The sequence below is a fragment of the Dunckerocampus dactyliophorus genome, chromosome 1 (assembly GCF_027744805.1).
Source record: "Dunckerocampus dactyliophorus isolate RoL2022-P2 chromosome 1, RoL_Ddac_1.1, whole genome shotgun sequence".
Lineage (NCBI taxonomy): Eukaryota > Metazoa > Chordata > Actinopteri > Syngnathiformes > Syngnathidae > Dunckerocampus > Dunckerocampus dactyliophorus.
The window spans coordinates 38177857-38191272 of record NC_072819.1 but is presented as its reverse complement, the minus strand read 5'-3'; the positions used below and the strand labels follow the sequence as shown (position 1 = coordinate 38191272).

The window sequence follows — 13416 nt, the reverse complement described above, 5'->3', positions numbered from 1 at the left end:
TTGGCAGGCCACAAATGGCCCGCAGGCTGTGAGTTTGAGACCCCTGTTCTACAGTGTTTCAAATGACTGCAGGTGTCATGGCTAGAATGCAGCGAGTGTGCATGACACCTTGTGCTATGATTAGCTATATAGTTCAGTTGTTTGGCTTTTCTGTCCATCCACCATTGCATAGATCATATTTGTATTTGGAACACAATACTATTTTGTGATTATAAAAGTTCTGTAGTTGAGATCTGAAATTAAAAGAAATCAACATTTTATCTTCTGTGACAATTTGAACACATTTATGACATCTGTTGGTCAAAGGGTTGACAAAGTTTTAATTCACCAGCTTTCCCACTAGGTAGAGAAAATACAGTAGATTCTAATTGTGTTTTGAATACATGACGGTAAACTACAATCATGTACTTCTGTTTTGTGGCTTGCTAACAAAGACAGAAATGACTCACCCTTTCCCTGTTCCCACTGAAACCACTTGCATGTTGAATGCCCCTCTGCCGCGTATTGGCTTGTTCCCTGCCCACTGGCCGACAACCATGCCAGCAATCTCCAGTTTTCCTCCCTGAGGAGGTATGGACTGGATGCCTGGAAAAATAAAAAGAAAACTTGATCTTTGAGATATACTATATACAGCTGCACCCCGTCCATTGCGGTTAATTGGTTCCAGACCCGACAGCAATAAGTGAATTTCCGCAAAGTAAAATTAAATTTTAATAAATGCAATTGTTACGTAGCTAGGGCATAAAAAAACGATTTAGGTCATTCTAAACATGTTTTTTAACATTATTAGTACCCCCTAGACATGAAATTACACCCCTATAGTCACCTTTGCTCCTATTACCCAATATAGTAGACATAAGAGAAAATGAGGCACACAGGAGCTGCTATCAGCCACTCAACACTGCTAGAGGAAAGTGGCAGTGTGTAAGGCATTATTAGAGGCGACTAAGTGCCTTCGGCACACTTTAAGCCCTGCAATTTAACCTACCTTGGTGTTCCCATCGTCAATGAATGACGTGTGGCTGTTTTTTTTTCCCCATCGGAGTTAAACAGCTGATTGCTACTTGTTGATGTCCAAGCAGAAGCTTTAGTAATTATACATTTGACCACATTTACTAAAAGACTTGTCAGATCAACCCAAGTAGGTGTTTGGACTTGTTTGCACCCTTAATCACTGAGTGGTTCTATTGACGTTCAGTGCATTATTTTATTAAAATTAATGTTAAAATCTCATCCTCGTGGACCTCATCTCGTGCATCGTCTCGTCTTGTGACACCCCAACTAATAGCAAACCATATTCAACCACAATACACCGACCATTTATTAATTAATTAATTTTTGAAAACCGTGATAGAGCAAGGGCGCGATGTTAGAACCACAAAGCAACGAGGGACGACTGTACTCTGAGGATCCACTGAGTTCAAGGGTGGCCAACCAATAAATGGATTCTTAAACTATGACAGCATCAGTAACTTTTAATACTCAGCTGCTGTGACCCCCACAGCAGTGCAAGCAGACGGCTCACAGTCGATATGGTGGTTTTATGACTGACGCTATGACTATTTGTACTTCAGACAGATAAGGCAGTATTGTCAAAGTCCCAAAGATTTTTCAGGAGTATATTTTTGAATGTGAGAAACCTTGGAAGGCCGAGATTCATTCTACGCTGCAATTTCATTCGGCCCGCAGAACTGTTTGGAAAACAGCATTGAGTTGGCCCGCCTCACGGACCTTATCAAACCAAGTAAGTAAGCGATTCTGTATAAACTAGTCCTCTGCCATTTTGATTTTAAAAGTGAAAACAATATTGTACATAGCACGAAATTCACAACCATTCTTAATAAGGTCGCCAGATTCAGACAAATAATTTAACTATACATGACTATCTAAAACGGCAGCACATTAACTATTACACCCTGTCTGTACAAAATCTTCTTCTTCTCCTTTCAGCTTTTCCCTTCAGGGGTCGCCACAGCGAATCAATTGCCTCCATCTAACCCGGTCATCTGCATCCTCTTCTCTCACACCAACTACCTTCATGCCCTCTTTCACTATATCCATAAACCTCCTCTTTGGTCTTCCTCTAGGCCTCCTGCCTGGCAGTTCCTTCTACCTATGTATATATTCCCTATCTCTCCTCTGGACATGTCCAAACCATCTCAGTCTAGCCTCTCTGACTTTATCTCCAAAACCTCTAACATGTGCTGTCCCTCTGATGTACTCATTCCTGGTCCTATCCTTCCTGGTCACTCCCAGAGAGAACCTCAGCATCTTCATCTCTGCTACCTCCAGCTCTTTCTCCTGTCTTTTCCTCATTGACACTGTCTCTAGACCAAACAACATCGCTGGTCTCACCACAGTTTTGTACACCTTTCCTTTAATTTTAGCTGAAACTCTTCTATCACACATCACAACTGACACTTTTCTCCACCCGTACCATCCTGCCTGTACACGCTTCTTCACCTCTTTTCCACACTCTCCATTGCGCTGGACTGTTGACCCTAAGTACTTAAAATCCTCCACCTTCTTGATCTCTTCTCCATGTAACCTCACTCTTCCACTTGGGTCCCTCTCATTCACACACATGTACTCTGTCTTACTGCGGCTAACCTTCATTCCTCTCCTTTCCAGGGCAAACCTCCACCTCTCCAGCTTCTCCTCCACCTGTTCCCTGCTCTCACTGCATATCACAATATCATCTGCAAACATCATAGTCCATGGAGATTCCTGTCTAACCTCGTCTGTCAGTCTGTCCATCACCATAGCGAACAAGAAGGGGCTCAGAGCTGATCCCTGATGCAGTCCCACCTCCACCTTGAACTCTTCTGTCACACCTACAGCACACCTCACCACTGTCTTACAGTCCTCATACATGTCCTGCACCGCTCTGACATACTTCTCTGCCACTCCAGACTTCCTCATACAATACCACAGTTCCTCTCTGGGCACCCTGTCATAAGCTTTCTCCAGATCTAGAAAAAACACAATGCAGCTCCGTCTGGCCTTCTCTGTACTTGTCTATCAACATCCTCAAAGCAAATACTGCCTCTGTAGTACTTTTTTGGCATGAAACCATACTGCTGCTCACAAATGCTCACTTGTGCCCTTAGTCTAGCTTCAACTACTTTTTCCCATAACTTCATTGTATGACTCATCAGCTTTATTCCTCTGTAGTTGCTACAGCTCTGCACATCTCCCTTGTTCTTAAAAATGGGCACCAGCACACCTCTCCTCCATTCCTCAGGCATCTTTTCATGATCTAAGATCCTGTTGAACAACCCAGTCAGAAACTCTACTGCCACCTCTCCTAGACACTTCCAAACCTCTACAGGTATATCATCAGGACCGACGGCCTTTCCACTCTTCATCCTCTTCAATGCCCTCCTCACTTTATCCTGACTAATCTTTGCTACTTCCTGGTCCACAAAAGTCACCTCTTCTAGTCTTTGCTCTCTCTCATTTTCCACGTTCATCAGATCTTCAAAGTACTCTTTCCATCTTCCCATCACACTACTGGCACTTGTCAATAGACTTCCATCCCTATCCTTAGTCACCCTAACCTGCTGCACGTCCTTCCCATCTCTGTCTCTCTGTCTTGCCAACCTGTATAGATCAGTCTCTCCCTCCTTACTATCCAATTTAGCATACAAGTCATCATAAGCTCCTTGTTTGGCCTTTGCTACCTGTCTGTACAAAATAATACCTTAAAAAAGGCATAAGACAGTCAAAAGTGATCATTTGACTACAGCAAATCATGCTGGGGAATGCATAATCTGCCCATTCCACAGATGCAAATTCTCCCGGGTTACACATCTCACGGATTGTGATGTTTTTGTGTTGATATAAAATATTGTAGCTTTTGCCGGACATTGAGAGAATGACGAAGAGGTGGCCGTATATACGCGTACTATCGGAAAGTCAAAATTTCAAGCAGGAATTAATGGACACCAAAAAATGCACATTTCCCCCACAGAAATGTCCATGTGGGTCGGGGCTAATGTCCAGTTCGTCCCACAACCTAAAATAGGTTTTAAGTTTTGGCCCCCTGTGAGATTGAGTTTGACACCCCTGATGTATATGTAAGATGAACAAAAAGTAAAGTATTCATCTGTGTACCTGGGAAGGCTCTGGGTCTGTGCTGGGCAGGGTGGTGTGGATGATGCGGGTGATGAGGAGGCATGCCACCCATGGGCCGAGGTGGGTATAGAGGGGGCATAGGGTAGAAAGGGGGCACCATGGCAGGTGGTAAAAAGGCAGGGGGTGGAAGGGGGGGAGGTGGTGGAGGAGGACGAGACAGATTGATCCCCTCAAGTATCGCCTGACGCATCTTCTCGACTTTGGACACCAGCTCCTCCTGCCAAGCAGAAAGAAACACACTTCAGCAGTATGTATGCTCATGATAGTCCAGGGCCTCATCAAAATGGTGATGTACTCCTCGTTCCACTTCTAGAGTGTCAAAATTCTAAATCCCTTGACGAGTGAATTGCTATGCTCTGGAATAGAGGGCTTTCATACCTGGCCTTCACACATATCTAGCAGGGCAGCACGATCACGGGCGGCGCGGGCCAGTTTGCTCTGGAACAGTTTGCCATCAAAGAAGCCCCAGGGACAACAGTGTTCCCATGGCAACGGCTGGCCGCATACATCGTTGATGAAAAGTGCTGTGTCAACACCAGCCATAAAAAGAGCAGCCAGCTGCACGCCACGGGCATCCACCTTCTCCACCTGACAGCCACACAAATGAACCTCAGTCAAAGGTAGAGAATAGGAGAAAATGCAGCAGGTGTAGACAAGTCGTTGTGAGAGTTGCACCTTACCTTGAGCTCCTGTAGCTGGTCTGGTTCATAGAGCTGATTGGAAACAGCCTGGGACAAGAAGGCATCCAGCTCATGTCTCTGGAGGATCCTCCCTCCAGGCCACTGCATCATATACCTGAAAAACAAGACACTCTTTAAAGCAAGAAGGCTAACCTGCAGCTTTTCTATGGCTAAGGTTTACAGAGAAGGCACTCAAAACATCTTAATCTGGACTGCTACAACCAGCACTGGTGACTGTCCTACCTGAGCACGCAGCACATGAGCAGCAGATGCTGTGGGACCTGTGCTGGGTTGAGGAGGGCTGGGCAGTCAGATCGTAAACAGGCCAGGAAGGCCCTGGTTCTCCTCGAGCGGTCCTCACTGGCACGACCCAACCACAGGCGACGCAAGTTTGGGCAGGTCCACTCCCGGAAACACAGAGCCGGAACCAGTTCAGGAGTCAGAGCTGACTTGGCTTTACCACTGCTCCACTCTTTGACAATCACTGGAGGAACTGAGAATGGGTTAAACTGTCAAATCTTCTAGTAGGGTCTCTTTCTTTTCAACTACCATCTACTTTACGGTCCCAGACCTTACCTTCCAAGGGAGCTCTCTTGCGGAGGGCAAGTCTTTCCAGGCGGCGGTGTGTCTCAGCCAGACTGAAGAGAACGCCATAGGCATATTGTCTGGCAGCACGGAACAGCAGAGAGGCAGGGGGCAGCTCAGAGTTACACTCATCCTCTATACATACTGGCATTTTCATCTCTCCCTGTTGGTAGGAAAGGACCACAAGAGGTATTAAAAATTTGGCAAGGACAGGACCACAAGAAATACTAAAAATGACAAAAAAGCTTTTACAACACTGATAGAAAATGACAAAATGCAGTCAAACACTCATGGAAGTCATTCAGTTGAATGTAATTTTACCTTGGTCAAAATGTGGTAAATCTGTGGGTACATCAACCCTCTTCTGTGTCTATGTTCTGCTACACGAAGAACCTCAGCACTAACCTAAAAACAGGTTACATATTCTGTCAGCACCATTAAACATACATTAGATCATATACTCCTATGTGTTTTTCACCACAATGACAAACCTGAGGCAGAGGGGGGGTGGTTATGTCCATGTGACTCCTCGTCGCCATAGACAGCAGTGACGGAATGTTTGACCCGCTCCCGTTGCCTTGGGAGCCGTCTCCAGGGACTGGGCCCTCCCAGCGTGTGGGCTTGTCCGTCAAATGGCTGTAAGAAAGGGTGTAGGTGAAGCCATGAGCACGTTGCACACTACAGGCGTGATAATTAGTGAAACCAATTAAAAATAAAATATTTTTTAGAACCTTTTAGGGCAGTCGTCAACCCATGTGGCGAGGCAAAGCCCCTAAATCTGGAAGTGTATCCTCTGTAGATAATTAGCCCTGCACTTCCAACCCTCTCCTTGGGTGCTGAAAATCCTTTAATCTAAAGCTGCACAACTATACACAAGAAGCTTGTTGACAAAAAGCCAACCAGACAGGGTCTCCAACAGGTAATTCGTATGCTAGCAGGAGCTCACCAGCTGATGTTGAGTAGTTCACCAAGAATATTTGCTTCACCTCTTAGTATTTTTCTAAGTGTTCTATTCAAACATGATACCTGTATTTAATGACAAATGAGCAGACTGTGTGGAGATGTGCTTTGTAAATAAAGTACAATTAAATGTTGGCAGTCACATAAAACACAAATAGCTCACCTCTACTTTCTGTGAAAGTAGTTTTAATAGTGCTGCAATTTGGATACAACTGTGCTATCATAACCCTGAACTCTCACTCTAAAAACAGGCATAAAATTAAATTTAGGTTTGTGTCAAATAGTACAAAATGTTGTACTTTTGTACTAGTTACATAGTGTCCATAGTGCGATTAAAATTGAGGGGCGACAGAGTCAGAGGCATGCCAGGGGCAAAAGGAGCCTCCGCAGGACAACTCCACTCCCCCGCCACGCCCGACCGTAGACCACCCCCCAAAGTCCTATATGTATGTGAACTGGTGCAGCGGAACAGGAAGAACGAGGGCCCCACATGCCCACCCCCCAAACCGAGCGAGGTGGGGCCAAGGACACATGACCGACATACCACCCCCAGAGACGGTACCCCCAGCACCGGAGCCCCACCGGAGGCAGCGTCCACAGCGCCACCCCCAAACCGCCAAACACCACAGACCAGCCACACGACCCAAGGCAGACCCGACCGCCACTAGAGCAGCAGGAAACGCACCAACACACTGGCAAGGGAGCCGCACCACAGCGACCACCAGAGAAGCGGGACCCCCATAGAGCGGAGCACGGTCACACCCACAAAGTACGCAGGCAAGAAGCGCCAGGGAGGGACAGAAAAGCAAGCACCACACGACAGGGCCCACGAGAGGAGCAACCCCCCGCCGGACGCCGAAGCACACGCCCCCGTCCGCCCTTCCGCCCGCAGACCAGCCATCACCCTACCCCCTGCACATCCACCAACACGCCAAGGGTGTCTCCCTTGGCGTGGCAGCAAGTAGCAGTGCCCGCCTGCCAGCCCCTCACCAAGGCCACCCCCCGAGCACTCCACCCTAGAGTAAGCATCCCTCCGCCGATCCCGGCCAGCGCCACGCAGAAGAACAATAAACCCCCCGCCCCCCGGGGCACCTGCACACCCATCCACCCGCGGCCCCCACCCGCCCCACATCCACCACACCACAGCAACCCCACCCCTGAAGGGAGGGAGGAAGGGATCCACCCCACCCCAGCACCACGCAACGCCCACCCAAAGCTCAGACCGTACATCCGAGACCCCCACCCCCACGCACCCCAGGTATCCCAACATGCAGGCCACAAGGACAACAGGGGCCTCCAGGCCGGCATGGCCCCCAGAGAAAACGACTGCAAAACTGTCAATTTAAAGGCAAAGCAATGAGAGCACTTAAAGTGCGAGTCTAAAATGTCGAGCCTCCTTTTGTCCTTTTAGTCCAATAGTACTTAGGGTTTGGGGGGACTGGGCAGGTGAGGGGCCCACCGTACTTCAGCTGTCCCCCAATTTTAATTGCATCGTTAGCTGTCGTCCACATACATCCCTATCATACACATCAGGGGTCAACAACATTTTTCCTTGTGAGAGCTACTTTTACAAAATGAAAATGGCCAAGAGCTACTCATTTTTGTAACATTTATTTTCAGAGCTTATTTTAAACCCAAACAAAGCGAATATGCTTGTTTTACCAGAACATTAACAAAATGCCGGTGTCCACAACTCACATTTTGTATTTCAGAATGTATTTCTTTCTACTGTTCTTTCATTATTAACTGAAAGCCTGGGGGTGTCTTGCTCCCTAGTGGTCCGCGTTCTCCACGGCTCGGGATCTGGGTTGTGGGTCTGGGACCCCAGGGTCCCGTACTCCCACCGTGGGCGGGCTCCTTTCCGGTTGCGGAGACGTCTCTGGGTCTGCTGATGTGGGGCCCCGGGGGGATGGGGGGTGGGTGGGGGGGTTGTGCTTTGTGCTGCATGCCCCTGTGGGCCTGGTGGCTTTTCCTGGCGGTGGGGGCTCGGCCTGGCTATGTGGGGTGGGGCTTGCTGGGTGGAGGCAGCCCCTCTCCTTTCATGCATTCTCACTGACAATTACACGCTCGTGCACCTTTATATACATGAACACTTGCACACATACAGAGATACCTGTACGCATGTACGTACATATGCACACTCACAGTACTTACGTACTGCCCCACATTACTCAGAGTTAACCAGGGTGTTATTATGTTGTTGGTTTTCTTACAGGGTGTGCATTACAGTTATTGTCATTCTGATCACTATCATAGTTAATAATTTCATTACTACTATTATGTGTGACTGCTTCAATGCAGAATTATCATTGTGGTTGTTGAAATTATTTTGCCCTTTCCGTCAGGGTCTTTATAGTCATCATAGACATTTGCTGATGCAAATGATGTTTCTGTTGTCTTGTTATTGTTCCCACAATTGTTGTTGCTGCTGTTGTCCTTGTCTCTCTCATTTTTGTCCCCCTCTTATCCCCGCACTCCTCTGTTTTCTTTTCTCTTCTTCTCTATCCCCTCCTGCTCCGTTCAAGGCCGCTCCAAATTTGCATAACAATACATTAAAGTCAAATAAATTCTGTTTAACAGGGGAAGTGTATCTCACACTTTTCTCTGGCAGAGCAAATCTGTTGAGCACGCAACAATACTATCTGCCCTAATGGCTGGACAGGACAAAAGGGGGGAAAAAAATTAACCGTTTTGTTCTCGGTTCATGTTCTGCTGGTTGTCGAAAAATGTTATCTAAGTTCATACATAAGTCATTTAAAAAATTGCTATTTGTCATTTAAAAAAAAACATGCAGACGCAGCACGATAGCCCACCACCATAGCTAAAAAAAAAAAAATCCTAGGGGAGACACTGAATTCCTATTAATTTCCATCAAAAGCACACGATTTGTCCAAATGAAAATGTTCTCAATTAATTTTCTAAACCTCCCTTAAAGTTTCCAGAAATGTTCTGCTGCTATGCAACAAGGCACATCAGTAGTAGTAGTAGTAACACACCAAGTTATTAATGTAACTGTTGATTACAGAAAATGCTACATGATATTACTACAACTATAACAGTTAACTGTAAGAGTAGTCAACTCATCTCTTTGTAATTTCAAAAGTTATTGGTGTGTTAGCCAGACATTGTATGCGTACCACAAAAGCATGACGATACATTCTTTATCAGTTATTGTGATGTGCAAAATTACTGTAACTACCCTTAAACTAAGAATGGACAAGAACTTTGTGACATACACGGTCCCTTTTTCTACAGTTTCTCTTCTAGACGTTACTGTGGCTGAAGATCAACTGGCAACTCAGTGTCAAACCATAGCGCTCCTTGTGTTGAGTAAAAAAAGTGTTATGCAAATAGCCACAATGCAATGCAACGAACTGTCCAAACCACAGTAAACACTCCACTTTTGGTTTGTGTCTTACTTTGCATTGCTGTCATTGGGTTCATCACCATCTGATGACGAGGAAGGCGACGGAGAGGGACCAGACTGAGTGCCCGTGTGGTGATTCGGCAAACGGCCTCCGCCCTGAGTGGAATCATATGGCGCTGACCAGTCAGAGAAGCCCATCTTTCCTGTCGGTGAATCATTGCAGTCTTGGGATGGAGGCTGTGGGTCCTGGAACAGAGGGGCGGACCCAGGTCCAAATGGAGCATTTGGAAATGGTGGTTTTAAACCGGGCATCTGAGGAGGAGGGAACTGATGGTGAAAGAGACAGAAGAGAAGATGTTAGCAATTCATGTCAAATCACTTCTTCTAATTACATTTCATGAGAGGGTTCAAGACGGAAATAATCCCATCCTCCTCCCTTTGTCATGAGCACATAGAAATAATTATAAAACAGAATAAAAACTACATCTGCTATACATGGATCTCTCCAGAACTGAGAACAAATGTACAGAAGTTACACAGCAAACAGGCTGAGATGGCAAAGCAAAGGTGTCTACCTGATTTTTTCCAAGATGCATCGGTCCCATGTGGCCAGGTGGTCCCCCAAATGGAGTGGGCCCAAACCCAGGTACTGAGCATGAAAAGGCGAAATATTTGCATGTATTTATTATTTGTAGAAATATATCGCAACTGAAGCATGTTGGCCACACAGTAAGGAGATTTGGAAGATCTGAGTTTGAATCTCTGTTTGGGCATCTCTGTGTGGGGTTTGCATGTTCTCCCCGTGTGTGCATAGGTTTTCTCTGGGTACTCCGGATTCCTCCCACATTTAAAAAACATGCATGTTAGGTTCATTGGAGACTCTAAATTGTCCATAGGTATGAATGTGAGTGTGAATGTTTGTTTGTCTATATGTGCCCTGTGATTGGCTGGCGACCAGTCCAGGGTGTAGCCTGCCTCTCGCCCAATGTCAGCTGGGATGGGTTCCCGCATACCCCCGCGATCCTAGTGAGGACAAGTGGCATAGAAAATGGACGGATGGCTATCGCTATTGAGCCTTTAATAATTTAACATATAATACCTTGTTTAAACAAAACCAAAAAAGCAACTCCTCGGAAGCAGTTGAGCCTGAGGTGTCAACTTAACCTTGTTCATATTCTACTACACAAGCAACCATCACTAGCTGAAAACACCTAACCTTGTTTACAAGGTACCGTAATGATGCACAAGTATTGACATGTTAGCTCTGTTTACTTACAACTTCTAAAAGGCAGCCATTTTAGACAGCAACTAGTTGGGCCAAAATTAAATGAGTCTACAACTATTATGAGATTCATTAAGGTGGCCTAATTTTACGGTTGACCAAATGCAATGCTATGTCAATCCAAAATTATATTTCACCTCAAAAAGCAATGTTTAACATGGAAAAGTATAGATACACTCCAGATCAAAAACTTGAGACCAGTTGAAAAATGTGAAACATTTGAAGTTAAAACATTTGGATCTTCATGAGGTTTTAAGTAGAGCTACAATATGCAAAAACAAGAAGGGGGAGTGAGACAAAAAGCATTTTGAAAAATACATGTGATAAAAAGTATGATAAAAATAAAATGATAAACAGCCTATTTCAGTTTGTTGTTTTCAATAAATTCCTTTTTCAAAATGCTTTTTGTCTCACTCCCCCTTCTTGTTTTTTGCATATTGTAGCTCTACTAAAAACCTCATTAAGATCCAAATGTGCTAAACGCAAATTCTAGCAATTTTTCAACTGGTCCTAAGATTTTGATCAGGAGTGTATTTAGAATAGATGACAGTGCACAATTATAAGGCGAACATTTGTGTGCAGAACTATTGAGTGGCCAAATCACACATGATTCAATCATGTCCATCACTCATAGTAGTCTAATGATGATTACACAATATGTTGGTGCTTGCTGTTGCCTGAATGGTTACTCACAAATGAAAGAGGAGGGTCCCATGTTAGGCGATCGTGGTTTGGAGGCAGCTGAGAAATAGTCCACAGCTTTCTTGAATCGATCCACCTTGTCCTCCATGCGAGACTTTAAGACGACAAATCAGAGTGATCAACAAGAGCACACCATTAAGCCATGGCTGGTGTCTATTTGTTGTGTATTACACTAGCAAGTAACAACGCATGTTAAAATGTAATCTGATTGTTCTACTAAGAGTGTTTCCCCCAAACAGCACCCACTGATATAGACACCCACAGAAGTTGCCACAGCAACAATCATTCACCCAAACACTGAACAATAAATATCTGCACTCAGTAAACAATATGCAAAAGAAACAATATCAATTTGTCCCTATTGTGATAATGCAATCTAGCTGCAACCTACAAAATTGAGAGACAAGCTGCAACCAAAGCAGTCACCCAATCAGGTGTCTCCAGGCTGTGTCTAAGCATGCCATGACTAGCCATGACTCCCGCTAGTCAAAGGCTGAGCTGCATGCGTATGAATGTGCTCTGCACGCTTCCACACCTCGCCTTTCACGGCGGTGGGAATGCACACTTCCAGGGCTTGTGGAGGTGCCATGCATGATTGGATCCCCGGTCCTGCACCGAATACTCCGCCTTTCATGAATTGTATTTGATTATCGAGTGAATGCAAGAAGCAATTAACATCTTTGTCTTTCACATTTGCCTTTTTTCGCCATTACACCCCTATGTTTTAACTGAGAAGACAGCATTTTTCTGTTCTTTGCATATGCTTTAAAAGGTGGTGTCCCTATTCGGCTCCAAATTACACTTGTTTTTGTTTTTTTTTAACTAAAAAATATAAAGAAGAATATAACCGGTGAGCATATGCTGCCAATTGTGTTTTAAAAGAACAGATTAAGAAAATAAAAGTCCATATTTGTCACACTTCAAAGATTAAACTAACTTCCGCTGGACCCAAATAAAATGATTGTCATTCATGGCGTTCACGCACCGCTATCAAGTATACTGCTCAAAAAAATTAAAGGAACACTTGGATGTCCCATAATGTTTAATTTTTTTGAGCAGTCTATATACTTACCTGTCCGTGGCACGTGCACCAACACAAAAACAGTCTGTGCGAAACAACTGACTATTTGGAGTCACCGTGTGGTTATGTTAGGCTAAACATTCAATGATAGTTACTTCCACTTTTGTGAGGTTTGTGTTTTTGAGAGGGCATTTTTGTGATGCAAATGTTTTTAATCTTTTGAACGCATGTTGTTTCTAGAAGCCAAACTCTTTACTTAATTGTCCTCAGCAACTAAGCGGAAGTACGTTCTTCATCACAAAAATCTGACCAGAACTGAACTGAGGAGACCAAGTGGGGGGGTGAGTCGCTCTTATTGGACTACAATGCTGATGGGGAAATCATACAACTTCATGTCAAAAAATCATAACTATGCCTTTAACATATAGCGAAGGACACTGTGAGTGTGCACCATTTTTCACTGTTTTGTTATATTTACTTTGCTGATCAAACGCCTCAGTAAGCGTTGATTGCCGAGATGAAAGCTCCTTTCTAACTCCATTGGTAGTTTTTGTCCTCAGTTGGGAAAACTGTTGGTGTCGGTTGTCAGTGTTCGTGCACTCACCTTGTTCATTCTGCTTAAAACTGAAACATTCCCACACTGGTGCTATAGCATTCGCCTTAGAAACCATCACTTTTGTGC

The 13416-nt window shown here is 44.9% G+C and overlaps 1 protein-coding gene across 1 annotated transcript in view; it reads right to left on the bottom strand.

The window, feature by feature from the left end:
- fam120c (family with sequence similarity 120C) overlaps nucleotides 1-13416 on the bottom strand; it is a 32001-nt gene that overhangs the window by 7063 nt on the left and 11522 nt on the right. The window contains exons 5-15 of the mRNA XM_054792566.1: nucleotides 11705-11807; nucleotides 10305-10378; nucleotides 9782-10056; nucleotides 5894-6038; nucleotides 5724-5807; nucleotides 5394-5565; nucleotides 5061-5310; nucleotides 4818-4932; nucleotides 4516-4725; nucleotides 4117-4354; nucleotides 450-585 (exon numbers count right to left, since the gene is read on the bottom strand). Of these exons, the coding sequence (XP_054648541.1) occupies nucleotides 450-585; nucleotides 4117-4354; nucleotides 4516-4725; nucleotides 4818-4932; nucleotides 5061-5310; nucleotides 5394-5565; nucleotides 5724-5807; nucleotides 5894-6038; nucleotides 9782-10056; nucleotides 10305-10378; nucleotides 11705-11807 (1802 nt within the window). The remainder of the gene's footprint in view (nucleotides 1-449; nucleotides 586-4116; nucleotides 4355-4515; nucleotides 4726-4817; nucleotides 4933-5060; nucleotides 5311-5393; nucleotides 5566-5723; nucleotides 5808-5893; nucleotides 6039-9781; nucleotides 10057-10304; nucleotides 10379-11704; nucleotides 11808-13416) is intronic.